Below are 26,862 nucleotides of genomic sequence, written 5' to 3'. Positions count from 1 at the left end.
GGGTTGGTGTTATTATCCAGTGACAATTATTTTTGCATCCTCTTGGCAAAGTTTGATGGTGATTCCAACTACAACATTCTCACTTCACTGACCCACTGATGGACAAACATTTTCTCTATTTTCTAATGGAAAGATAGAAAGCAAGCCTGCATAATATTCCAGGAGTTTGAACGGAAGATTCTGCTGGTGCCCTGTTTACACGGGGTTTTGTTTTCGATTGGTTTGGTTTGATTTGATTGAGTACATTTCATATTCTAGAAGGATGCCAAAAAATGCTGGTGTAATTTAAGAATAATACCTTGCAATAATCACGGTTTGTTCATCCCATCTGCTCGCTGAGAAGGAAGCAATGTTCCATGATGATGTCAAAGAACCGGTGAGTCTGACCACACTTAATTCCTTCTTTCTGTATTTCTCCTTTTATTTCTCCTTGGTGGGTTTTGTGTGTGTGTGGTGGTGGGGGGGGGGTTGGTTCATTTCCGTTATTACTAGAAAGCTTAATTGTGGTGCTCACCTCTAAAGCTCTTTACACAGCTAAAGTCTGACTTTGAAATAAGACTTCACAAAAGATTAAGTGTAGTGTTTTCTAAACTGTGTATGCCTGGGTTATTAATGTATTTTATTTGAGAAAAGTAATTATCAGGCTTAAATTTTGGTGTTGTGTATGTGTAAACCAAATGTTTCACCCAGGATTCCTCAATCCAGGAGAGATCATGATGGAAACACCATTAGTAGCAGTAGTAGGTAGCACTAGTAATACCCAGCATTAGTAGGGTAAAAACTAACCTAGCATAATTTACTATATCATAGTTTTTGAGGGTCAGGAAAATAGGAGCAGCTTAATTAGGTGGTTCTGGTTCAAGGTCTCTCAAGCGCCACAATCAAGGCATGGACCAATACTACAAACATCTCAAAGCTCTGTTGGGGGAGATCTCATTCACATGGGTCTCTCCACAGTGCTGTCTCACAACATGGTAATTGGCTTCCCTAGTGAGAATGATCCCAGAGAAAGTGAGAGAGAACAGTCAAGATAGAAGCTGCAGTCTTTTTATAACCTAATTTTGGAAATGACATCCCATGGTTTTCATATACTATTCATTAGAAGCAACTCAGTTTTTCCAGCCCACATTCAAGGAGAGGAGCTTATACAAGGACATGAATACCAAGAAATAGAGGAAATCATTGGAGGCCATCCTAAAGGCTGCCTACTGCAAATTTCTTTATTACGGGAATTTTTAAGCCTTTAAGATACTGCTTGTCATTGTAAATGTCTTTGAGGGATAATACAGTAAGCTGTATTTTCCAAACTATTTGAACTTAGATTCTTTCCATCTGCCCTCTCTGTCAATTTTTTATGGGCTTGGTGTTTTAAGAACTTGCTGTTTAAGATGTCCTCAGACCACTAGTGAGATTGTTAGAAATGCAGAATCTCAGGCCTTACCCTAGACCTACTGAATTACTGGTACTATTACTTATTCTTTTTTTTTTTTAAGATTTTATTTATTTATTTGACAGAGAGAGACAGAACACAAGTAGGCAGAGAGGCAGGCAGAGAGAGAGGGAGAAGCAGGCTCCCTGCTGAGCAGAAAGCCTGATGCGGGGCTCAATTCCAGGCTGAGATCATGACCCAAGCTGAAGGCAGAGGCTTAATCCATTGAACCACCCAGGCACCCAATATTACTTATTCTTGAGCCTACTTCATCTGATATTAATATAGCCACTCAACTTTTTCTTGATCGATTTTTTTAATGACATATCATTTCCCATCCTTTTCTTTTTAACCTATTTAAGTACATCTCTAAATTTACAGTATTTCTAGTAAATGGCATGTGAATAAACTTTTGCTTATTTATCCAATCTGACAACTTCTACTTTTTAATTAGATGTTGAGCCATTTATATTTAATGTAATTATTTATATGGTTGGATTTAGACCTACCATTTTTAAAGTTGTTTTGTATTTGTCAATTTGTTCCTTATCCCTCCCCCTCCATCCGATATACTTGCCTTCTTTTGGAATATTTTATTGTTCTATTTTATCTCTACTGTTGGCTTATTAATTATACCTCTTTTTAAAAGATTTTAGTGGGTGATCTAGGGTTTACAACATACATCTTTAGTTTATCACAGTTTAATTTCAATGATTACTATATCACTTTAAATATAGTGAAAGAACTTTATGGTAGTATACTTCCATTTCTTCCTCTCATTCCCTGTCATACTGTCATTCATTTTAATTCTACATGTAAGTCCCACAGTGCATTGCAACTATTTTTGCTTTAGACACATCTTTTAAAGTGATTACAATAATAAAAACTTTTATGTTTACTTTCATCATTTCTAAAGCTATTTATTTCTCTAGGTAGACCCAAATTTCCATCAGCTATACTACTCTTCCTGCCTGAAGAATGTCTTTTAACTTTTTTATAGTGAAAGTTTAAAAATGAAATTTAAAAAACCTTCATTTGTCTTCAAGATTTTGAAAGATATAACTGGGTATAGAATTCTGGATTGATGGTATTCTTTCTTCTACTTAAAAAGGTCACTTATGTAGTTTTTTTTCTTTTTAAAGATTTTATTTATTTGACAAACAGAGATCACAAGTAGGCAGAGAGGCAGGCAGAGAGAGAGGGAGGAAGCAGGCTCCCTGCTGAGCAGAGCCCTGAGACCATGACCTGAGCAAAAGGCAGAGGCTTTAGCCCACTGAGCCATCCAGGAGCCCACTTATGTAGTTTCTAACAAGATGTCTGCTGTAAGTTTTAGCCCTCTGCAGTGTGTCATTTTTCTCTGGCTGTCTTTAAGATTTTGTCTGTATCTACTATTTTCATTAATTTTGGAAAATTCTCATATTTATATCATAAAGTATTTCCCCTGTCTCATTCTTCCTCTCCCCTCCTTTTGGGATTCCAACCTGTGTTTATTAAACTACTTTATATTATTTCATATACCTTGCATGTTCTTTTTTAAAAAATTCTTTCCTTCTATTTCAATATGGATAATTTCTATTTATTATATTCAAGTTCACTGTTTTTTTCCCTCAGCTATATCCAGTATTCTGCTAAGGTCATTGAAGTGATTACTCATCTCTAACAATGTGCTTTTTAATTTCTAGCATTTCCATTTCACATTTGTAATAATTTACAAGTCTCTACTGAAATTTTCTATATATTCACGTTTTCTACCTTTTCCACTAGATCTTTTAACATATTAATCACAGCCCAACATATGAGTCATTTTTGAATCTGGTTTTGTTGATTGCTTTAAGCTCTTAAACAATGGATTTTTTTTCTTTTCTGGTTTAGGTATCTTGTAATTTTTTATTGAATAATGGATATCTTTCTAGAAGAACAGTAAAAACTGAAGTAAAAAATATTTATACCAAGAAATGAGTATGCCTCTTCTGTCAGATTAGAAATGTAGGTGATTAAATCAATCTAGTCAGGAAGTGAGCTGAATTTGGGTTCTATTCTTATAATAACAATAAATCCTTTGTTATACCACATGAATTTTAAAAAAAAGATTTTATTTATTTATTTGACAGAGAGAGCGAGTGCAAGCACAAGCAGGGAGGAGGGGCAGAGGGAGAGGGAGAAGCAGACTCTTCACTAATCAGGGAGCTGGAGCTCAAGGTCAGAACCCTGAGATCGTGACCTGAGCTGATGGCAGATGCTTAGCCAACTGAGTCACCCAGGTGCACTGTACCACAGGATTTTAATTTTTATGCTATTACCTTGTTCTTAGCGTAGAAACTGGGGTGCTGAAGTTTTTCTGAGTGTCCCTTAGCTTTCAGCAGTTCTTGCATGCCTGGGTTCCAGAGAGATCTGTCTCCACTTTCTTCTTCCTCCTCCTAAGGCTGCTTGTTGCTAGTGTTGGTTTGTGGTGGGGCAAGAGAGTACTCCCTTCTGCTGGTCAGCTTTGTTCTTAGGCAAGTCCTGTATACCTGGGCCGTAAAGGTGGGGCTTTTTCAGTATTTATTCCTCCTTTTACCATTGCTGACAAATGCTGTCTTGTTTCTGTGGTATGCCTTCAATGAAAGAGGGTTTCCCAGAAGTTGCCAACCTCTACTCTGTCAGTTCAGTTCAGGCCCCCGAACCCCAGTGCTTCCTGCTGCTCCCCCAGGAGCAGAGTAGAGTTTGCCCTTCTCTCTCTCCACCAGAAGTAAGAGTCTTCGCCACGGCCCCGTGGTTGTAGTGCTTTATGCTTGTTCCCCAATAGCTTAAGGTCTTCATATCAGAGAAAGGTTTGGGGGACCTTACATGTGGTCTCACAACTGTCCCCCAGTGACAGAACTACCACCTTCCAAGATTGTTATCTCTGGAAAAAGATGTATTGCTCTCCTATAGAGAGGAATGTGGTGTTTTGAGTTAGCTTTTTTACAGATACTCACTAAAGACCTGCTACATGAACAGCCATTTTTTAAAAATTTATTTGACAAAGGGATCACAAGTAGGCAGAGAGACAGGCAGATAGAGAGAGGAGGAAGCAGGTGCCCCGCTGAGCTCCAGGGAGCCCAATGTGGGGCTCGATCCCAGGACCCCGGGACCATGACCCAAGTCCAAGGCAGAGGCCCCAACCCACTGAGCCACCCAGGCGCCCCAGCAATTGAAATATTAACTCATTACACTGCTGCCTGCCCTTTACCAGATACCGCTGCAGGAACGCGTGTTTGTCTTTCACGGAGCTACCTGTTTCTTTTAGCTACTTTCCATCATGCCATCTCAAATGAGGCTAAATCAGTATCAAAGTGGTTAGGGGGAAAAGCTGTGTGCAAGAGGCAAGTGCACACCTCACACTTGGATCAAGAGCTCCGCTGTTTCCCTGGAGACAGTCTTCAGGGCACACAGGTGGAAGTTTAACGGTTTATGTGCAAAACTCATCCCCTTCAAGAATTCCTTACAAAGAGATCTCGGAGCTCCCAACGCCAACTACGGGCGTCCACATGGTGCAAGGGATTCGAGGACAACTGGTTAAACCTTACGCCGAAGCAGGGAAAGCCCGGTTCGTGAGTCCTACTTACACCTTTGGGGAAAACGAAGTTATTTTTAGGCGATGATTTCTGTCACCACTGGCTTCTCCAAGGCACCTAAGCAGACCAGAGTTAGAAGAGAGGAGAGGAACTTCCGTTCCAGTCCGTGCTTCGTCTGAGATAGTGAATTACATTAATGGATTTTCAGGGCCTGAGGAAGATCTGTGCTTCGGAAACACAGAAATGCAGTATAATCTACTTAAGTCTGCGAATTCTATGCTAATTATCGGCGTTCAGGCCGCTCAGGTATTTTCTCCAGTTTCGCTGCGACGTAACCGGCACACGACGCTGCGTCGGCTGCAGCGGCGCCGTGTGACTGACACGCGCCGCGGAACGTCACTACGTCGGGATCCGTCACCTCACGCGGTTCCAGAACGTCCGCGCGAGGAGAACGTCGGTGATTTACTCTCGGCAGCTCTCGGGCGAGCGTCATCGTTAGCGACCGTGTCACACCGCGCGTCACGTCACCGCGGCGTACTTACAACTTTAAATCCGGACTTTCTGACCCGCTCTGCCCGTCCGACCCCTCTTCCTGCGCCCGGACCCGGTGGCAACCGCCCACCGTCTTCCGGATCCTCGCGGACGGCAGCGGCCTTCGGGGCCGCAGGGCGAGGCACGTCCCAGCCTCTCCCCGCGGGGCGCCTCGGCGCTCGGACACGCGTCCTTGGGCAGCGAGCGCGCCTGCTGCTGTCTCACACCAACGGAAAAGGAAACAAAGGGAAAATAAACTCTTACTGGCAAAACAAAAAGGGGGTTCCTCCAAGGTCTTCCTCTTCACAGAGCGTCACTCAAGTCCGAGAATTCAGCCCTAAAACTCCGCAGGTCACGCACGGGTCGAGGAAGTTTGAGGCCAAGCCCACACTCGAGGGGCCCCTCCCCCACGACCGGCGCCTCGCGCGGAGACTGCCGGGACCGCGGCGCGCCCGACGGCCTCCGGGGCAGCGAGGCCCGGAAGCCCTGAGGCGGGGGCTGGGAGGGGCGGGGGGCGGCTCCCGGCAGCCCCGCCGGCCTGCGCCGGCCGCGCCCCACCCCCGGCCGCGGGAGCTTCGCGCCGGCTGCTGCTCGGCGGCGGGAAGGCGGGGTCTCGGCCTTTCCCGCGTGCGGGCCCCGCCGCCCCCTCGTCTCTCGGGCCTCGCGCGGTTTCTGCTGCCAACGGCCCAGCCGGCCCGCCGCGGCCCGCGCCGCCGCCCTGGTTCCGGGGCGGGATGCGGCGGCCCCCGGGGCGCTGGTGGCTGCTCCTGTGGCTGCCGCCGCTGTCCGCCCCGCCCGCAGGCGCCGCGCGCGGAGAGGAGGCGGCGGCCGCGCTCTCAGGTAACCGGGCCGGCGGGAGGGCGGGCGGGCTCCCGGCTTCCGGCTCTCGCGCAGCCCGCGCCCGGCAGCTGCTCCGCCCGCGCCCGGCGGCGTCGTGGGGGGCGGGGAGCCGGCGGGCGCTGCCTCGTTCCTCCGGGCTCACCCGGGGCGCAGCCGGCACCCGCCCCCTCCCCGCCTGCTCGGGCTGCCTGGTGTCTCGGGCGGCATCTGGCCTTTTTAAAAAAATGTTTAAAGATTTTATTTACTTACTGGACAGAGAGACAGACCGAGCTCACAGGCGGGCAGAGCGGCAGGCGGGGGCGGGGAGGAGGCGCCCCGCCGAGCGGAGAGCCCGACGCGGGGCTCGATCCCGGGACCCTGACACCATGGCCTGAGCCCCCCGGGCGCCCCGCGCCTGCACGTTCTCCTGGTTTTAGCAGAAGCAAAGCGGCGGAGCTCCGCGTCTCGCCGGGTTCCCCCGTCGACCGAAGTGCGGTGGTTCGTGTGCGGCCCCGCAGCTGCCCGGCCCCGGCTGCCCTCCCCGCGCGGCCCCCGGAGGCGCGCGGCTCGCGGCGGAACGTCCGTGCTTCTCCCGGGGCGGTTGCTGTGGACGCGGGCCGAGCGGGCGATGGCTTCGGCTCCGGGGTGAGGCCGCGGCTCCTCCGCGGACGGGCCCTGCGGCCTGACCCGATACTGCGTGTCCCGCGGCGTCGCTGCGAGGTCGGCGCGCGGTGGGACGCGGGCACGAGGGACGGGGGCAGCTGGGGCGCCGCCGCGGTCCCTGCGGGGGTGCTCCGGGGATCCCGCGCGGAGGGGCAGCTGCGGCTCCCAAGGCGCAGAGCGGCGTTCCGCCCCTCCCCCACCTCCGCACCACCCGGTCAAGGTTTCCTGGCGCTGTTGTCCACCAGCTTCTCATCTCCTCGGCCACCTCTGTTGGCAGGGGGCAGCCAAGCCTGGTCTTGCTGCTGGGCAGAGGCCCTCCTCCTGCGAGGTCGGGGTTCTTCGTCTAAGGATGGGGACGACGGCCGGATTCTGCCGGAGCTGCCAACCCCAGGGACTCTTGCAGTGACTTCCCCTGCGGGCGACTGCTCTGTACGGGTGGTCATCCAACACTCCGTGGCTGAGTGCTCACGAAGTGTCAGCAGTGTTGAAAGTGCTCCGAGTGCGTTATCTTGTCCAGTGCCTGTGATAGTCCTCTGAGAGCAGTACCGGGAGATACCCGTTTTATAGATGGGGAGAGGCAGGCTTAGTAGTAAGAAATGTGACCATTCTACACGGGTGAACAGATAAATCACAGACGTGCCCAAGACGGAGGGTTTCTGAGCATGGCAGCAGCCAGAAGCTTCTAAGTAGGCCCGGATGGACATCCAGAACCTTCACTTCTAGACTTTCCTTCCATGCCCCCACCCACTCGTAGAATTACCTTGGTCCGGGCCCATAGTCTTTATGGACCATTGTTTTCTCATCATACGATAAAGTTGTTCCATTGTGGAATGATTTCCAGCATTTTCTTCACCATTTTATTTCCTTCTGTAAAGCCGGTATTTCTCATGTTTGTGTTACAACATTTGGTGTTAACTCTGACTTCTGTTTTGTTAGCCAGAGAGCTACATAGATGCATGTCAGAACTACTGTTCCGCCCGAGACATGCAGGAGGTACACTGATAAAGGAGGTACAGTTGATAAAATTCTAGCGCAGAGCCAAGAAAAATGGCAACTTATGAAGCCTTACAGCAACTTTTGCCATTCCAGATACGCTTTATATGGGACAGGCTGTGGAGCATCCTGGATCCTGTGGTGTGCCAGTGACACCACTTTGGAACCCTTGGACTAGACTATGTCTAAGGAAATTGCTGCTGTAAAAGTGATTTTATGCACTGAGATCAAACAGCTGGGACTTCCTTTCATAATAGGGCCCATTTATAACATGAGAAGCTTGGATCAGATGATACTTTATTGTTGTAAAATTCTCTTGAATGCACACACACACTTCCATAAAATAGAGAACATCCAGAGCCAGGCTAGCTTTCTGTCACCCTATTTGGAGGAAGGTCGGAGGCAAGTGACAGGAGAGGCAGGTAGTTGGCTGGCTGAAAGACTTTACTCATGGTTTGCAGCCCAGGTTGAGGACCCTTGAAACCATGTGCTGTCTTAGGATGTAGTTCAGGCCACTGTGTTGAGTTCCCAGGCTTGGGCTATGTAGTGATGGCCCATTTGAAACCATCTAAGGAGAAGAAAAATCAGTCCTTGAAGTTAAAATCGGCCTGAATGTGCATCAGTATGTGCTAATTCCAGATTCATTTTCTTTTTTTTTTTTTTTAAGATTTTATTTATTTATTTGACAGAGAGAGATCACAAGTAGGCAGAGAGGCAGGCAGAGAGAGAGAGGAGGAAGCAGGCTCCCTGCTGAGCAGAGAGCCCAATGAGGGACTCGATTCCAGGACCCCGAGATCATGACCTGAGCCGAAGGCAGCAGCTTAACCCACTGAGCCACCCAGGCGCCCCTCAGATTCATTTTCTATGCACATTCTTGGAGAAATAAAAATCAAGATTTATAGTCAATTCTGGTTAAACTAGGGTTAATAGAATAGAGAAGTTACCTTCTAATTTTGGTGCTCCATGCTAACTCCTTTGAAAATGTGAATCTACAAATAATACCCAGAAAAATCCTTCCTTTGAGCTTTCAGGAGCTAAGTTTTGTTGGTTTTTGCTTTTTTAAAATTTTTTTATTTTTTCCCTCTTCTTGTCCCGAAAGAGAAGCAGTAATAGGCCAAATGGAGAAAATGGCTCTCTAATTTAATAAGTGATTTTGTTATTCTGTTATAGTTTCATCTGAAGATATTTTCTTCCCATATGAGGGCCATATGAAGGTTAAATTTTTCCAAGGAACATTGCTGGAATATTTTTATGTTGGAAGTTGTTTAAGATCTGCTGAAATTTGAGGAGTGTTTGTGCTTTTTATTTTTAGCATACTCTATAAGTAGGCTTAAGTACTACCTGCCTTTTTCTGAAGTTTTGAATATTTTTACCTTATGTATGACTAAATTCTTTAACTTAAACATGTTCTTTTACATTTAGGAAAACTAATAAATGACAAAAGCTGTACAAAGTAGTAATTTAAAATGTAATTTATTAAAGCAAGTGATAACCCATCTGTCCCTTTTTTATATAAGCTATATAGTCTTAGATTAATTGAATATTTATAAATTGAGTACTATTTAAAATGAACTAAGGAATCTCACTGGGTAAGGTCACCCTGACTCAAATCCTTTGGTAATGTAAATAATTGTGCTTTGTCTTAGCAGTCTGGGCACAACTGTCCAGAAAGTCAGAAGTCAGTTTTATTGCAGAATCGAGAGAACCTTTTGAGGACTGCAGGGAGTTACAGAAGGTGATGATCATGTCATGGCTGAGATGCAGCCTTGCTGGGGGTAGGCATAGGAAGGATGGCATTCAGGACTGGCCCTGCAGATCTTTCTCTAGATCTGGAATCAGGTTTGAGGCTGTAAATACCAGCGTTATGGGGCACCTTCTAGGGGTAGAAACATACTCAGCCTCAGGTGGAAACAGTAGCTGTCCCTGGGCAGGTATTGTTCTCGAGTCTAATCAAATGAATGGTTATTATTACATTTTTCTGAATCCCTAGAAATTCCCTTTTGTTTTCTGAATTGTATTGTGAGAGGATTTTGTTGGTATCATTGTGATATCTTTGGGTTTGCCTACATCTGCCTCTAGGAAGTTCCGTCTTGACAGAATGAACGAGCCAAGACTGAGGCCCCGGAATAAATGATGCCCGCAGACGGCAGGCCACTTCCCAGACTTCAGAGCTTGAGCAGCTGATAGGTTTCAGATAAGCAGTCCAGCTGCTACATCTTCTGTTCCCTCCCTCAGGTGGGGATGGAGGAAGTAAAAACTGAATAGTACAATGTCTCTAGAAGAAGCCTAGATAAACAGTGTTGATGTCACAGTCACTGCTTTATGCTTAGCCCAGCTAGCCCTTGGCTTAAGGTTTACATGAACTGCCATGAAGCTGGATTTGTGGTTTCTTGTAGCTGTTTCTAGTTCCTTAGATGTTTAGGGGCTCTGATGTGAACTGAATGAAGTTCATCTCTGAAGAGAGAGTTAGTAATAATGAGGGTAGCCAGAGGACACCATGAAATGCTAACACCGTCTGTTGTCTCATGTGTTGTGTAAATTTGACATCAGCTTCACCTCAAAAGTCAGAGGCACTCTGGAGAATTCCAGGGGAGTACCTCACAACATGCCTTTAGTAGTGTTTCTGTGGGTATCCCTGCCAGAGCAACCTACCTCTGTCCGTACTTTGCTTAATCCTGTAGAGGACCGAGGAGAAATTCAGAGCAAGTTACTTTCGTCTAACTGGGAGGCCCCTTGTGCAGGACACACTGATGTACCATATACGAGTAAAACAAAACCAAGCTTCTTGTTTCTTGCTTCTCTCTGTTCTTCTCTGTCCGGGAAGGATAAAGAAGGTCCCTAGCCCAAGGGATGGTAAGGATTACAGCTCTCAACCCTGTAGTTAAGGTATATTGATGATGAGGTGGGGTGAGGGGGAGCTGTAGCCTGTGGGTTCCGTAGGTGGGATGTGACCCAGGCTGGATGGGGTGTCTGATTACATCAGGTTGCTTCAAGGGGAAGGCCAGAGTGCACCTCCTTTTATGGTGCTGGCTGGTACTGGGCAGCCTTTTACAAAGATTGGCCAGGCTTTCATTGTCTCTGCTATGCATGCCCAAATGACCCACCAACACTCAAATTATAACCTACATACAAAAGGCGGATATTTAAAGGCTGGGGATCCGGTAATGAACATGTTGTCCCTAACTTTATGGAGAGACAGAGTATAAACTAATAATAGTATGAGGAAAAAATAAAGCAGAGTGAGAAGAAAGTGGGTGAAAGGGGTTGGAGTGTGCCATTTTAGACAGTGGGGTCTGAGAGGGCCTTCCTGAGAAGGTGACGTTCGGGCAAACCTCAGTTATCAGGAGAAGCAAGCTCTGCCAAAAGCTGGGGAGAGCGGATTGCAGGTCAAGGACTCAGCAAGTAGGAAAACTCGAGGCAGGAGTGTCTCAGCATCTTGAGGGCGGGAGGGCTGGTGTGGCCTGAGCAGCTGAGAGAAGGGAGAAGAGGAGAGAATGTCAGAGGTCCTAGGTCCTTGGAAGGGAGGGTGGATTTTGTTACGGTTGCAGCCTGAAGTCATCGGTTTTCAGCAGGTAAATGATGTGCTCTGATTGATGTTGTTAAATGATCTATATGCCGATTGGAGAATGGGCTGCAGGGGAGCATCATGGGGTGATGCTGGAAGCAGGGAAACCAGGCTTTTACAGTAATCCAAGTGCAAGGAGACTGGCCTGGATGACAGAGAAGCATTTACTTCTAAATTCAAATTACCGCACTGTATTACACCATCTTGCTCTTAAGTTACAGACGTCACATGATTTAGGAGATGGTCTTAGGACCAAGTAGGAAAAAACTCAATGGAGGGCAGTGTTTGTTTGCAAAGTTCAGGTCCCAGAAAGGCTATTCCCTCAAACAGCTAACAAGAGGAGTAGTTCCCTGTTCTTACGGGGCTGATTCCTTGAAGCAGTAGGGCCTACCTGGAGAGGCAATGCGGGCAGCAGCCCTGGAGTCACCCTTAAGAAAAGTGCCTAACAGGGGCGCCTGGGTGGCTCAGTGGGTTAAAGCCTCTGCCTTCGGCTCCGGTCATGGTGATTGGGTCCTGGGATCGAGCCCCGTATTGGGCTCTCTACTGGGCAGGGAGCCTGCTTCCCCTCCACCTCTCTGTCTACTTGTGCTCTCTCTCTGTCAAATAAATAAAATAAATAAAATCTTTAAAAAAAAAAGTGAAAGAAAAGGAAAAGTGCCTAAGATTGGGCACAAGTGTGGAATTAGGAGAAAGCCTGAAGAGAGAGCTGGCTGGGAGTCGGTGTTCGTACCGTGGTCTGGGGCTGCTGCGGTCTGGACCTGAGGCGTCCCCACCCTGCCCCTGTTCTGTTGGAATGCACTCCCCTTCCAACAACAGGCAGGGATTCCCCTCTTTTATTGAGGACCCCCGGTGTAAAGTTGTCAGCTCTTGCCACCTGGTTTAGCCCTGTTCTGCTCAGAGACACCACAGGAGACTCTGGAGAGGCTCAACGAGGGACACCGGAAGGTCAGTCCACAGCCTTCCTTCCAGTCCTGCCTCTGCTTCCACTACCCGGAGGCTGGTAATGTGCTCTCGCTGCTCAGGTGCTCCCAGGTACTACACTGCCTCTGACATGGTCTTTTCTACAGCTGGCTGCGGCCCTTGGATGGCCAGGAGTGCCCTCTCCCCTGCGTAGGCCGTGGCCAGGAGTCGCTTGCATCTCAGATATACCTGAGAATTCGCCTCAGCATGGGGTGCTTTGTGTTGGTCGCACTGGTTCTGCATTCTCCTTTTGGTCTTGTTTATAAACAGGCCATGCTGGGGGATGCGTTTTTAATTGTTCGTATCCTCTACGCCGAGGGCCTCTGGACCTTCCTTCACGTGCCTCTTTGAGACCTGTCTCTCAGACTCTCAAACTCAGCAAATTTGTTCGTATATTTAAAAACATATGCATTTCCTCACCATGTTAAGAGTAAAGATTAAGTGACTTGACAGTGTCCCAGTGGAAAATACTGGATTCTGTTGTGACTTTCGTGTGGTCACATGGGTGGACACTCTGCGTCTTCTCCCCGGGTCTGTCTGCACTTTCTCCAGCAGAATGCTTAGGACGCTTCTAGCAGGACATGGACCTGTGCGGGCTCATTCAGTATTATTCCTGAAGTGGACGAAATTGCGACTAGTTACTAGTTACTCTGTCCTTGCTCATCTTCGCTGTAGCAGGTTGCGCTGGCACGTCCCTTGAAGGAGATGGGGGTTGGGCATAAGGTCCCTCTCTCTGTGTGCCCACAGCATTCGTTCTCTGTTTCCTGTTGACAGAGCCAGTGGTGACACCTTATCCTGGATCCAGAAGAATTTAGGATTTTCCTCTCAGTTACTTCATTTGTTTTCCCCGCAGAAAGTGGTTTATTGCTTTTAGAACAAAATATGATGCTTTCAGAACTTTTGTTCTGAAGAAAAACAGAACTTGAAAACTTCTCTAAAACATGATTTTGTCAGCTGATGGAAGTAGGCTCTTCAGCATAGAACATTTCCCACTTGCAACTGTGTGAGCCAGAGCTGTCAGACTGGAGAAGGCGAACCCTTAGAACTGGGGCTTTTTGGAGTGCCTGGGTGGCTCAGTGGGTTAAAGTCTCTGCCTTCGGCTCAGGTCATGATCTCAGGGTCCTGGGACCGAGCCCCACATCAGGCTCTGCTCAGCGGGGAGCCTCCTTCCTCCTCTCTCTCTGTCTGCCTCTCTGCCTACTTGTGATCTCTGTCTGTCAAATAAATAAATAAAATCTTGAAAAAAAAAATAAAAGAACTGGGGCTTTTGTGCTTGTGGCTGCTGTACTGAGTGTCAGGTCTGACCTCCTTGCCCAGACGCCTGCAGAGCTCCTCCTCCAGCACCCACTCACACTCTCCCTCACCACCCTGCTCCTCACTTCCTGTAGGGGATCACATATGGGAGACGCGACTCGGAGTGGATGGATGGAAAGGCCTGGCTGGTACCCAACTAATCCAGGCATGGAAGAATGAGCTAGGTGGCTTCAGATGCCCCTTCGACAACCGAACCCCCCACTTTTGGACACCCTGTCCTCCCCAGTGATATGTCCTGGGGCCAAAGCCGTTGTTTGTAGGAGAGCAGGAGGTGAGCGCCCCACTCCCTCACAGGCATCTCTGTGGTAGGTGACTACCTGTTTAGGTGTGTTTGTTAGGTGTTGCCTGTGGGGCAGGCCGGGCGCCAAGCTACTTTGGGGGCAACACAGGCCAGGATCGGCTTGTGAGAACCTGGCACTATCCAAGGAGAGCTCCAGGGCCCAGGGCCCGGTGCTGCCACTTCAGACCCTAGTCTGGCTGGGGGGTCAGCACGCCTGGTGTAGACCAAGTGGGGGCTCCCAGTAAGCACAGATGTCTGAGGCAGGAAAACAAGCCTGCCAGCTTGTGGCAGCCCTGACCATGATCCCCAAGGGCAGATCATAGCCTCCAACCCTGACTGAGGAATAAAAGGCATCTCACCTCATTTTAAATTCTGATACAGAGGCAGTCACAGAATAAAATGAACGCCATTACTTAATAATTTCCTTAATGCTAGTTGCTCTCTCTAATAAAGCACCTGTCTCTCCTCTGTATATTATGGTATATGGCGTTGTGTTGTACATGATTTAATGTTACATATAGCACACAAATGCACGTATGTTTATGTTTAAGCACACAGACACACATACGTATCTACTTCTGTCTCCAGATTTCTCCTGTGCTGCAGCCCCGTGCGGCTTCACAGAGTCCCACGACCGGAACTTAGTTCTGCCCCAGACTGAACTCCTCCCCCTTTCCCTGCCCGAGCTTGCATCCTCTCCGTGTTCTGTATTGGCGTGAAGGGCCTTGCCATCTCTCCACGTAACAGAACTTCCCTTTCTTGTGCTCCCTTATCTAATGACTGTGCAGAGCCTGTGGGTCGCGGTCATAAGGGGTCGCTGATCTGCCCGTTCTCCCTCCTGCCCAGCTCTGTCCTTGCTTAGGCTGCTGCAGGAACCGCCTTGGTGGTTCTTCTGCTTTCAGTCTTCTTCACCTCTAAACTTGCATGCTGCTTAGAGAATGCTTCTTCTGAAACACAGCTGGGTGCCTGTTGTTTCCCTGGTCAAACTGGTGATGCTCTGTTTGTCCTTCCCTCCCCTGCTCAGTGTCTGGAAGCTGAGGTCTGTGGGCTGTATCACCCGGGCTTCTTCAAAGGGCCTTTGGTTCCCATAGTGTTTGGCCAGTGAGAGGCCCTGGGAGGAGGGCAGGAGACAGAGGCTGACGTGGTGCCCCCTCGTCCCACCATCCCACATTCTGGCAGGGATCACATCCCATTAGACTGTCCTCCTGGCTTGAGAAGCTGCAGTAACATCCAGCCCTACCTTTGCCATTTCAGGCCGAGGGATGTTACAGGCTTCCTGTGTTGTTGATGTCTAGGAAGCTCCCAGTGCCTTAGCTCACAGTGTTAATGTCTTAACTCTGCCCCAGTCGCCCAAACTCTTCCGTAAAACCCTGGGGAGTGTCAGCAGTTTTCTGCTGAGACTTTGATGCTTACCTAGAAGGCTTCAGTGCTCTGCATTCAACGCCCTGTCTGTACTCCGTGAAGTGGTGGCCATCGCTTGCGTCTCCCTGCAGATGTTGGAAGGCCCCCGTGTATTCCCCATACGCCATCCTCAGTGAATGACTAAACTGCTTCCGTGATTTCCCTCATCTCTTGCTGCCCTCTGAACTGTCTTCTCTGTCTCGCTGCCTCTGGCTCCCCCTTCAGTGCTCTCTCTCATTTCCCCCTTTCTAGGAAGCTGCCCCCAATTCTTGCCCTCTGCTCCAAGACTGAAGTACCTGTTCTCTGTGTTCCTACAGTACCTCCCATATATCGTAAGAGAATTGACACTGGACTATAATTTTTTTGTCTGTCTCCTGTGGGCTGGAAAGACTGAGGGACTCTAACTACCATGTAGAAAAATTCATTGGTTAGAGAATGTAAAAACAGCATTATTCTTGTGAAGAGAAAGAAATAAAAGATAAGATTCTGGGAAATAAAATATTTTAGGAAGTACTTCTCTTTTCTGTCTCTCAGTTCTAAGGTGTAAAACTCTGAAGGAAATGGATTTTATTAAAACATCTGACTCGGACTGTTACTGCTACAATCGAAATTCCCAAATGGAGTGGAAATATATGTGGTCGACTATGCAGGTAAGAGCCTACATTTAAATCATGTTTTAGGAACTGAGAATTAAAATGTTCTAGTTCAAGAATAAAAAATAGCTTTTGTATGGCATAGAGCAGCGTATCAGTATGAAAGCTGACTGGGGAATCACATAGAGTGACCCAAGGGAAAGGGGCATGTGGAAGGGAACATTAACTCTTCATGATTTTTATCAGCCCTTCTCCAAACCATTCCAAAGAAATATGGTATCCAAGTGAGCACAGTGTGGTCACCGTTCAGACACAACTCAAGACAACACCCTCTCTCCTAGTTTCCAAAATAATTTCTATCCCAAGCCCTTCTCTGATCCCAGGGATGGCCAAGATAATAGTTAATCTCAATAGCCTAGTACTTCCCATCATTCAGCACTTAACATATTTATTAAGCACTCACTAGGGGCTAGGAACTATTACTGGCTCTTAGGATACATTAGTATCGTAGGATCCTAAAACAGATCCCTGTTCCTATGATTTTTAGGCTCCTAGGGGTAGGAGGTAGAGAAGAAAATTATAAAATGAGTAAGTGCCATGAAAACAGAAAATGTAAAGTAAGGGAGGTGGAATGAGGGAGGTGGGGAGTAAGTTACAGTATAAAAAGTGGGGTCAGGGTAGTTCTTGTTGAGAAGGGGATACTTGAGAAAGATGTTAATGAAGTTCGTGAGTTACCAAGATACTATACAAAGAGAGTATATTCTAGGCTGAGGGAAAAGATAGGACAGCGTATCAGAAGGCACATGATGTTGGTTTGTGCCATTACTGATGATACACACCACTTGGGTCACCTGGGTAAGGTGGTCTCTGGAAATTTACAGTTTTACCACTATAAAGTGACCATTTTGCCCTTTTAATAAAGGAGTATTTTGAGGAGGTAATTTGAAACTATGTAGATGTCCTTTCCTCCCTCATCAGGTTTTCCCTTCCTACTTTTATCATTCGTTGATGATCCTTGCATGAATCAGTTATCAGGATGTTTATCAAATGGTCCTTTTCTAATTCCACGATTCTTTCCACATCCATCAGCGCTCTTCAGTAAGGAAGAGGTTTTCCTCCTCCAGTCTCTTTGTATCCACACAGTGTCACGATTGTGGATTGTCTGTTACCTCGTTATTCACTCTGACGTTCACATCGTCCTAGATTTGGCCAGTAAGAGCACCTTTAAGGTAGCTCATGTGTCCTTTTATTTTGTGCCTATCATTTGGGCATCTTCTGGTAAGCAAGATGTTCCAGGCTTACCTTACAATTTCTTCAGCCCAGCTCTGGAGTCATACATTTTTTTCAAGGAGCATTCAGCGTTGGGTGTATTTATTAGTGCTGGGATACCATTGTCATATGTGTACAGACAGAAACATACCCATACACCTGTGGACATTCTATTTCTGTCTCTCCATTTGTTGAAAAACACGACTTCTGGTATCTTCCATACTACTGGGTTCGTTCTCATCTCCTTGTCGTATTTGTAACTTTTTTCTCTGATGGGGAGAAACTAGTTTTCATTATTCTCAATATATTTATTTATTTGTCCAATGATAGAATAGTAATTTATTTGTCAGTATTTGTTTAGAGTGTGTTTTACCTCTAGTGTGAGAGTGTATAGTTTAAATACTGTGCTCCAGAATCACTTAGGTTAACCCATTCTCACACACCTCCTTTAATATGATTATATTATTCATTTGAGATATATTTTGTTTTATTTGTTGCCATTTCCATTTGAATATTTGTTTTTATTGTTTTCAGGTTTTTTCCCTATCTTAGTTGATCTTATTAACATGTATTAGTAGGGATGGAATTAATATGGTTTTAAATTGCAACTCTATGCAGAAGTATTCTCAGAGAAGTGTCAGTCCCCCTCATTCCTCTACCTATTCCTATCTAGCCCTTGTGGGTAGCAGTCTTACTAGCTTCTGTATGTTTTCTGTGTTACTTTCTGAAAAAGTCAGCAGTGGTGCGTGTTTGTAGACAGTGCTAAGGAGTGAGTTTAGCTGGAGGACCAATAGCTGAGCCTGGTCAGTCTTACACATAGGGAGGAGGAAGGAGCCAGCAGAGGAGAGAGAGAAGGAGCACTGCACGAAGAAGGTGTTACAAGGAGAAGAGAGTGGTCAGCAGTGCTCAATGCTGTTCGTGGATCAGATGTGGTGACTGAGAATGAATTGGCCGTAACAACGTGAAGGCTGCTGGTGACCTTGTCAGGGACGGCCTTTTGGGCATGAAACACTCCATGACTGAAAAGGGTTTAAAGAGAGAATGGGAGGAAAAGAACTGAAGACTGCAGGTATGGGTAACCTTGTAAGAGAATTTGATTGCACTGGGAAGCAAAGGGTTGGTTGGAGGGGAAAGTGGAGTCCATAGAAGGCTCCCCCCCACCCCCGCCATGGGAAAAGTATCAACATGTTTGTATGCTAATAGTGATGTAGGAAAGATGTTAAGGTTTGAAGCCAATAGCCAAGAAAGAATTCTTGAGACATCTTTGGTGCAAAAGGTGATTTCATTAAAGCTGGGGACGGGACCCATGGGCAGAAAGAGCTACCCTGGGGTCACGAGGAGTGGCCCATTATATACTCTTAAGTTGGGAGGGAATTAGGGACAGCGTAAGTCTCTAAGGAATTTTGGAAGCAAGGTTTCCAGAACCTTGAGGGGGCTAGCTGTTGTTGGGAAGAAGTCATTTATTACTGCCTAATGAAACCTTAGTCGTCAGACCCTTCAGTTGTCTATTGGTGGGTCACATGCTTGGGGGATGATTGGAGAGAGATAAAGGAAGTTTCCAAAGGAGTTTTTGTGTGTAAAGTAGACTTACAGGATCCTGGGTGTTGGGCTAAGATTGCCTTTTGCCCTTAGCAAAGTATTAACATCCAGGCAGCTGAGTTTCTAGAGGAATGTCATTCTGCCTGTTTTAAGGACTTCACCAGTGGGGTATAGATAGTAAGGAAATTTAATTTTTCTTTTGTCTTTGTTTCCCACATCAGTAGGGTGGTCCAGTAGAAAGGGCAGGACTATTGGTAGGAGGTCCTTGAGTAGACAAAGGATACTCTAAAGGATACCTTTGAATCTCCTTTAAATCTCCTCTGTGGCAGAAGGTTCCTCCCCACAGGCAGGAAGCAGAGCACGTCCTTGCAGGTACTCACCGCTGGTTGGGTAATGGGATGGGAGCCTGTGGACTTCGTCGTCTTCCATTTTCAGCCAAGAGTGAGGGTGAGGAGGAGGTGTCGGTGTTGAGAAGGGAAAAGCTGTGACATCTTTGTTGAAGAGAGTAGGGAATGTGTGGTCGGATCACCTGTAGCTTTACGTCCCACTTCAGGTTCACCCTCGGGCTTGAAGTCACACTGCTGTGTGGTGTATCTGGTGCCATTTGGTGGTCCGAATCCAAGCGTGAAACGGGTGGAGGGTTGGAGTTTGCAGGTAGAGCTGAAAAAGCAAGAGCGCCACAAAGGAGGCGGGTACATGCAAGGGAATGATTTATAATAATTGACCTTGGAATTTTGCTGAAAGGAAGGGGTGAGGAGCAGGGGGAAAATGCTTGATGTGTGGTGAGGTCAAAGGCTTCCTGGGTTCAAGGTCCTATAAGGGGCTTACTGGAAAGGTAGGAGTTGGTGGTCAGCCAGTGGGATGCATAAAACAACCTATAGAGGGCCTGTAGTTTGGTAATGACAGGGTCCAGGGTGTGGCCCTGGGAGTGATGAGCTGAGGCCCGGCAGGGGGCAGGAGTACAAGAGGGGAGGAGTTCAAGATGCAGAGAGTCAGAGCATAGGAAGGAGTTTGGTGTGTGTATTATGCGTATTGAATCCCCGAGAAGTATGACAGGAAATAGAGTAGTGAGCCAGGAGCTGAAATCCAAGAGAAAGGAGGGTAGGTAGTGGGTTATATCACCTAACGCCGGAGACTGAGAGCTGGTGATCTCCCTCTCTGCCGGCTCACCTTACTCTTGGACAAAGAAGAGTATGAATAGAGAGGGACAGACAGAGGCAGCTGCACAGTTGTCATTTAATGATCACTGGCTATTTGTCAGTGTCTGCTTGGTACTGTAGCAGGTGCTTTGTTGTGAGACTTGACTAGGACCCGTGGTTGGATTCTTCTTCAGGAGGCATGGGGAGAGAAGCCTGAATTACACATGCGTAGCTGATCCAGAAGAAGTGCTTTTCCTCAAACACAGTACACAGTGGTAGAGCTAGAAACCCCTTTACAGACCAAGTAGTTTGCCACCTGTTGCTTTCTCCCATCCTTTTTCACACGTCCCTTGGCCACAACAACTTGCTAGAGGAGGGAGTTAAATCACCTACAACCCAGGGGAAGAAACATCCACCTCGCAAAGTCTCTGTGCTCCAGTATGTTCGAACTAAACACGGATCTGTAGGTGCATTGCTGGGATCCCCGGAACTGTGTACATCTGACTGTGTTCTTCCTCCGTTATCTCGGGCTCTCTTCATTCTTCTGCTCATGATTTGAAGGAGCTTATGTGTTTATGGATTTGTTTGTTCTTATTTCATAGGTGAAAATTACCAGTTCAGGCCTGCTCAGTATTGTATATATCACAGAAAGACATAATTGTCAATATCCAGAAACCATTCTGTCTTATATCAAGTGTATGACTCATAATTTTTGGACACCAAAGGAGTCTAATGAAATAACCATAATCATCAATCCATATGGAGAGACCATGTGCTTCTCTGTGAAACCTGTCAAGAAGATATTTGTCTATACAATTAGTGTGACTCGAAACAGTAAGTCTCTTTTCTGATTTTCTGGATTTTGTTTTTCTGGAGTGACATTCCAATAAATTGAGTTTTCTCTTCTTTCACTAACTACATTGACGTAAAACCTTTGTCGTGTGTGTCTGTCTTTTTTACTCCAGTTGTGGATTTCAAACTCTTCCTTGTGTTTGTGGCAGGCGTTTTCCTCTTCTTTTATGCAAAGACGTTGAGTCAGTAAGTATCCATTTTACTTTCTTAATTTTGTCAATTATCCTTTATCCTTTTAAAAAGAGGGTAGCACAATTTTGACCCCATGCTAAATATTTCCACACTAGCTTTTAGTTCCTGCTGTGGTTTTACAAACAATAGATCTGAAGATAGTGCTTGAAAGGCCTTTAAAAACTGAGTAACAGCACACGATATGTATATTTCGGAGTGCTTTTACTTGTATTACTTTGTATTATGTATTAATATACATTTAAAAATCTGATCCTCTTAAGGATTGCGTCAGCGCTGTATTGGTCTCACTTCATAGATGAGAAGGCCAGCATTCATCATCACATGACTGCTCTTGCTAGGGCTGAGATTTCTACTCGGGTTTCTGATGCCAGATGCCTTGCTCTCTCTGTTAGAGTCAAGCTGCCTCCAAGATTTGTGGCTCTGATACAGAAGTTGAATTTAACAAGTGTCTGACTCTTGGAGAAACATAACCTGATATTTTGCGTATTACCACTTCTCTCATGAAAAAGGAGTCTTTTTCTAGTAATATTTTACTTCTTAGCCTGCTCTTCTCCATAGTGTTCATCTTTCTCGTAGTATAATTAAGTGCGTTTCATGAAATCTGTGGCCTTTAGAACCCAATGTCAGTCAGTTAACTCAGAGAGGCCGGGCTGCAAGCCTGAGTCCCAGCTGGCAGATGCTCACTTGGGGAAGGTCTTTAATATGTTGGTGCCTTTGTTTCCTCCCTGTGAAGTTCAGACCCGGCTAGCCACCTCACGGGGCCGTTGTGAGTGCGTGCACACTCACAGACCAGCGTCTGCTACACAGGAGGTGCTCAGTAATTCTTACGTCAGATTCTAAACAGAGAAGGTAACTCAGGCATTTTGTTTTGAGTTAGTGCCAAGCTATTTACCATAAATTTCAAGTACAGACTTCATTTTTTAAGAGTATAGGATATAATTAAAGGTACCATCTGAGTTTTTCTTCTTAGTATTCTTAGTATCAGGTTAAACATGGTTTTAATACTGAAAGTCCTGCTTAACATTTAAATGGCTTTTATCTGCTTGTTTTGACAGAAGTCCTATTTTCTATTACTCTTCTGGGACCGTGCTAGGTGTTCTGATGACATTAGTCTTTGTCCTGCTGCTGGTGAAAAGGTTTATTCCTAAGGTGGGCATACTGTGTATAAATGAATAGAAGAGGGAAACCATGATCTCATAGACATGAAAAACTGATCAAAGTTAATTCACATTGACTGTGACAGTTCCTAATTAAAACTGTGTTTCTACATTGTATAAACTGACTTGAAAAGGTATCTTTCTCTAGAGTTTCCATTTGTATTTGTTACTATATATACTGTAAAGTAAGTATTAAGTTTTGGTGATAATTTTTTTGAGACCTTTTTACTTTTAGGTAATAAATTTTTCCCCTGAGTGGCAGGGGTTGACCTGTGCTGAGTAGAAACCTGTCTTGTCTTAGCAGAGCTGAAGAAGGCCGTGATGCTGAACGATCAAGGCCTTGAATAGCTGCATGGCTCTATCTGGGGATTTTCTTCATTATTATTAGTTCCCAGAACACCTTTCATGAAAGAATGCTTTGTACTTAGTTGAGGGTAAATAGTACTTCATGATGATAACGTTGCAGAGACTCTCTTTAAAGCTTGTAACACCAGCATCATTTTGAGATAAATTTCTTCTTTAAAATAGTGCTTTTCCAGTATCCTGAGGATGCTGTTGAAATGCAGACTCTGACTCATAGTCTGCCACGGGGCCTGAGAGTCTGCGTTCCAGCAGGCTCCTGGGTGGTGCTGATGCTGCTGGTTCATGGACCATAACTTCAACAAGACTCTAGAGAGTATCTCGAATTGACATCGGTGCAATTTGATGTAGAAGTTTCTAATAGAAAGTGTTTATTTGTTTACTCCTATTTTTGTGAGAGTGAATGAACCAAAAACTGTCATTTATTTTCTTCCGCACACAGTACAGCACCTTTTGGGCTCTAATGGTCAGTTGTTGGTTTGCTTCGGTTTATGCTGTGTGCGGATGGATGGAGGGCCTCAAGTGGCTGTGGCATGAAAACAGAGCATATGTATTAGGTAGGTAATTTTTTAAAAGTATGTTCTATTGTTACTAAAGCTGAAAAGTACAACTGGAGTCCTTCTTTGGAAATACATTTCTTTCCAGAGTCTAAATTTTCCTTTTGAACTAAGGAGAAGTGCTGTTAAAAGTCTTTTTAAATTTTATTCCCACAGTTGATGATTTCAGTTCAATAGATCTCATTTTAGACTGTTTTTTTCCCCTATGACATCTTTCTTGGTTTTCTGTACTAATGATCAAAAGAGAAAAAAAAAAAGTTTGTCTCTTTTGACTGCTTGTATGCCATTGAATTGTGGTTAAGCTCTAGCCGGATCTAACTTGTAATGAAAAAATTTCTCTGAAATGTGGCTCTTTCCTTTTCTTCATGTATTCAGCATGAAAGGTGAGAAATTCTAAATATAAATGACTAATGAAAACTTGAATTTTCAGAAACAGAGAGGCTATTAGGAAGCCACTTGTTTTTATTTCATGTAACCAAAACCAAACAGCTTTTTAAAATTATTTATTTGTTCTATTTGGGAAATCATGGAGAATGGGAGGATCAGTTTTCTCCTAACCCCTTAGCACCAAAATTTTCACCTAAGTCCACCCACCCAAAACAAAAGCAATCAATTTTTTGTTTTACTTGAATATTTTGTCTTTAGCTAATGCTCCTTTTTTTGATAAAGTATTTTTTAAGATTTATTTATTCATTTATTTGAGAGAGAAAGAGTATGTGCATGGGTGCAGGGGGATGGGCAGAGGCAGGAGAAAAATCCTTAAGTAGACTCTGAGCATGTAGCTGGCCAGGGGACCCAGCTGTGGGGTTCCATCTCGACCCCGAGATCACGTCCTGAGCCAAAATCAAGAGTCACCCGCTTAAACAACTGAGCCACCCAGGAGTTACTATGATAAAGTTTGCCATTACATCATTATCATTATATATATATATATATATATATATATATATATATATATATATAATATATATAATATATATATAAAGGCAGAGGCTTTAACCCACTGAGCCACCCAGGCGCACCCCCATGATAAAGTATTTTTAAAGTAAATTATAGATACCATGGTATGTCCCCCTGACTAGTTCAGTAAGCATCTTTAAAAAACAAGAACATTTTCCTCTGTAGTTAAATAACAAATTTAAAAAATAATAATTACATAAATTACTCAGGTCATGTTTAGATTTCCTAAGTGCGCTTGATGGTTGGTTGTATAAGGGGAGATATAGTCCAGAACTGTATTTTTGCATCTGCGATGTCTCGTAAGTCTTTTTAAATCCATAACAATTCCTTTTCTCCTCATAGTGATACCCAAAATATTCAAGTAAAACAAAAAATTGATTGCTTTTGTTTTGGGTGGGTGGACTTAGGTGAAAATTTTGGTGCTAAGGGGTTAGGAGAAAACTGATCCTCCCATTCTCCATGATTTCCCAAATAGAACAAATAAATAATTTTAAAAAGCTGTTTGGTTTTGGTTACATGAAATAAAAACAAGTGGCTTCCTAATAGCCTCTCTGTTTCTGAAAATTCAAGTTTTCATTAGTCATTTATATTTAGAATTTCTCACCTTTCATGCTCGACGTGGGTTTGATTCCAGAACACTGGGAACATGAACTGAGCCGAAGGCAGGGGCTTTAACCCACTGAGCCACCCAGGCGCACCCCCATGATAAAGTATTTTTAAAGTAAATTATAGATATCATGGTATGTCCCCCTGACTAGTTCAGTAAGCATCTTTAAAAAACAAGAACATTTTCCTCTGTAGTTAAATAACAAATTTAAAAAATAATAATTACATAAATTACTCAGGTCATGTTTAGATTTCCTAAGTGCGCTTGATGGTTGGTTGTATAAGGGGAGATATAGTCCGGAACTGTATTTTTGCATCTGCGATGTCTCGTAAGTCTTTTTAAATCCATAACAATTCCTTTTCTCCTCATAGTGATACCCAGTCTCCTTGCCTTACCGAGTGTCCCTCTTTCTGGGTTTCTCTCATGGCTCCTTTGTGGTGTAATTTAACTTGCTCTTCTCTCCCCTTTCTGAACTGGAAAGTCGATTTTGAGGCTTGCTTAGGTATGAGTGAAACACATAGTGGGATATACGAGAAATGCATGTTTCACGTTGGATCCCAGTAGGAGATGCGAACTGTCTCATCGTCCCACCATTGTTAGTGCTGAAACTGAGCACTGCACGGGGGGGTGCAGCAGGGTCCATCTGTTATAAAATTGTACTTTCCTTTTTTAACTAGAAAGTAAAAATAAAAAATAAAGTTTGTAGCCAGCTGTGACCTATGCTGAGGCTTAAATCCTAACCAGAGCAACCATGAGAACATTGGTCCATCGAGGACTCTGGACTAAAAAACAGATACATATCGTAATAATTTATTATTGCATATCCTTAATCATTACAAAAGGCAGTGTCACATGGAAGGAGTAACCATCCCTCTATGTGTTTTTCAGTCTTACTTCTTTGGAAAAAGAAATCATAAATATGAAGTCTTTCTGATATGTTCTTAGCTTAAGTCAAGGCTCTGCCAGGATTTTTCATACAGCTTTTCAAGTTCAGATTTTCAAGTTCTTCTGCTTTTTTACAGGCTATGTCCTAATGGTGGGATTTGTCAGCTTTGCTGTTTGTTACAAACACGGGCCCCTTGTTGATGAAAGGAGCGTAAATCTTCTGGCGTGGACACTGCGGCTCCTCGCCCTGGTCTTGATCTACTGCAGGGTCACCGTGCCCCAGTGCTCCTATGCAGTCATGGTCCTCATCCTGTCCTTCAGGAGTCTGCGCTACCCCCTGAAAGCCTTCAGTTACGTGAGGTGGTGCGTATCTTTTTTGCCTTGTAAATTGGACATTTTGAGCTCTGGCTTTATTTATTGTTGTGGTAAGTTTCTTGCTCGTGTCGTAGTTTGTCTCACGACTGACTGTATTTCATCTGGGGTTTGAGAGAGCCGGAGGCTAGAGGGCGTAGTGTCGAATCCCGTCTGCATCTCGTCTTCGCTCGCCTTCAGGGAGCCGCCCCCAGTTACGAGGTGATTACAGCTCACCCAGAATTCACTAAAATCAGAGGCAAAATTACTTGCACTCTGGGTTGCCTAAAATTTGTACTTTCATTCTACATTTCCTTTCATTAGGGCCCAAGTTTGCTTTAAAGGTATTTGTTGTGCTTATGAAATAGAGCTAGAAAAATGATTGAAGAGTACTATTTATGCTTAGGATTTTTTTTTTTAGGTTTGAAGCTAAGGCTTAAGCCTTTTAAAAATACAGAAAGAGCGATGAGGGAACTTCACTGCCATAGCTGTATTATGTCTGTCCTTAGTCATCGAGTCCAAACACGTTTTTTTGAGTCAGGTGCACAGACGGAGGGACAGTTTCTCTCCCTGAGGCGTGCTCGTTGAGACAGCAGCTTACAGTTCTGTATCTTTGAAGTGTTAAGATATACCTGATCAGGGACTGCGGCACATAGAGAGGGTTCCCGGGAGTGTCTGAAGAAGAAATTACTAGGCTGAATCTTCATGGATTAAAACAGCGAGGTGAGTAGATGTGGAAAGGACTTTCCTGACAGGGAGATGGCCCGGTCCGGTAGCACCATGAGGCTGGTGAGCGCAGGGGGCATCGGCAACACTATGGAGGCATCACAAGCCGTGCTAAGGAATCTCGTCTGGGTCTGAGGTAGTGGAGGCTGGAAGCCATCATGCATTTCAGTCAGCGCTCTCTGCC

General features: G+C 45.2%; 1 protein-coding gene and 1 non-coding gene across 9 annotated transcripts in view; one reads left to right on the top strand and one right to left on the bottom strand.

The window, feature by feature from the left end:
* The first annotated feature begins 6,107 nt into the window (after positions 1-6,107).
* Positions 6,108-26,862, top strand: part of NEMP2 (nuclear envelope integral membrane protein 2) — a 30,847-nt gene continuing 10,092 nt past the window's right edge. For 4 of the 8 annotated variants that reach the window (XR_004288379.1, XR_004288378.1, XM_032354193.1 and 1 more), the window contains exons 1-7: positions 6,108-6,336; positions 16,026-16,141; positions 20,634-20,865; positions 20,997-21,069; positions 22,131-22,224; positions 23,035-23,149; positions 25,739-25,964. Coding sequence is in view for 6 of the 8 variants with exons in the window: in XM_032354193.1 (XP_032210084.1) it covers positions 6,231-6,336; positions 16,026-16,141; positions 20,634-20,865; positions 20,997-21,069; positions 22,131-22,224; positions 23,035-23,149; positions 25,739-25,964 (962 nt within the window). In the remaining 2 variants the exon portion in view is untranslated. The other 4 variants (XM_032354198.1, XM_032354197.1, XM_032354194.1 and 1 more) reach the window with 4 other exon arrangements.
* LOC116598015 lies at positions 14,340-14,443 on the bottom strand. Its single transcript, XR_004288925.1, has one exon.

Source organism: Mustela erminea, chromosome 8 (assembly GCF_009829155.1).
Source record: "Mustela erminea isolate mMusErm1 chromosome 8, mMusErm1.Pri, whole genome shotgun sequence".
Classification (NCBI taxonomy): domain Eukaryota; kingdom Metazoa; phylum Chordata; class Mammalia; order Carnivora; family Mustelidae; genus Mustela; species Mustela erminea.
The sequence above is the reverse complement of the archived record's forward strand: the minus strand, read 5'-3'. Positions and strand labels throughout refer to the sequence as shown.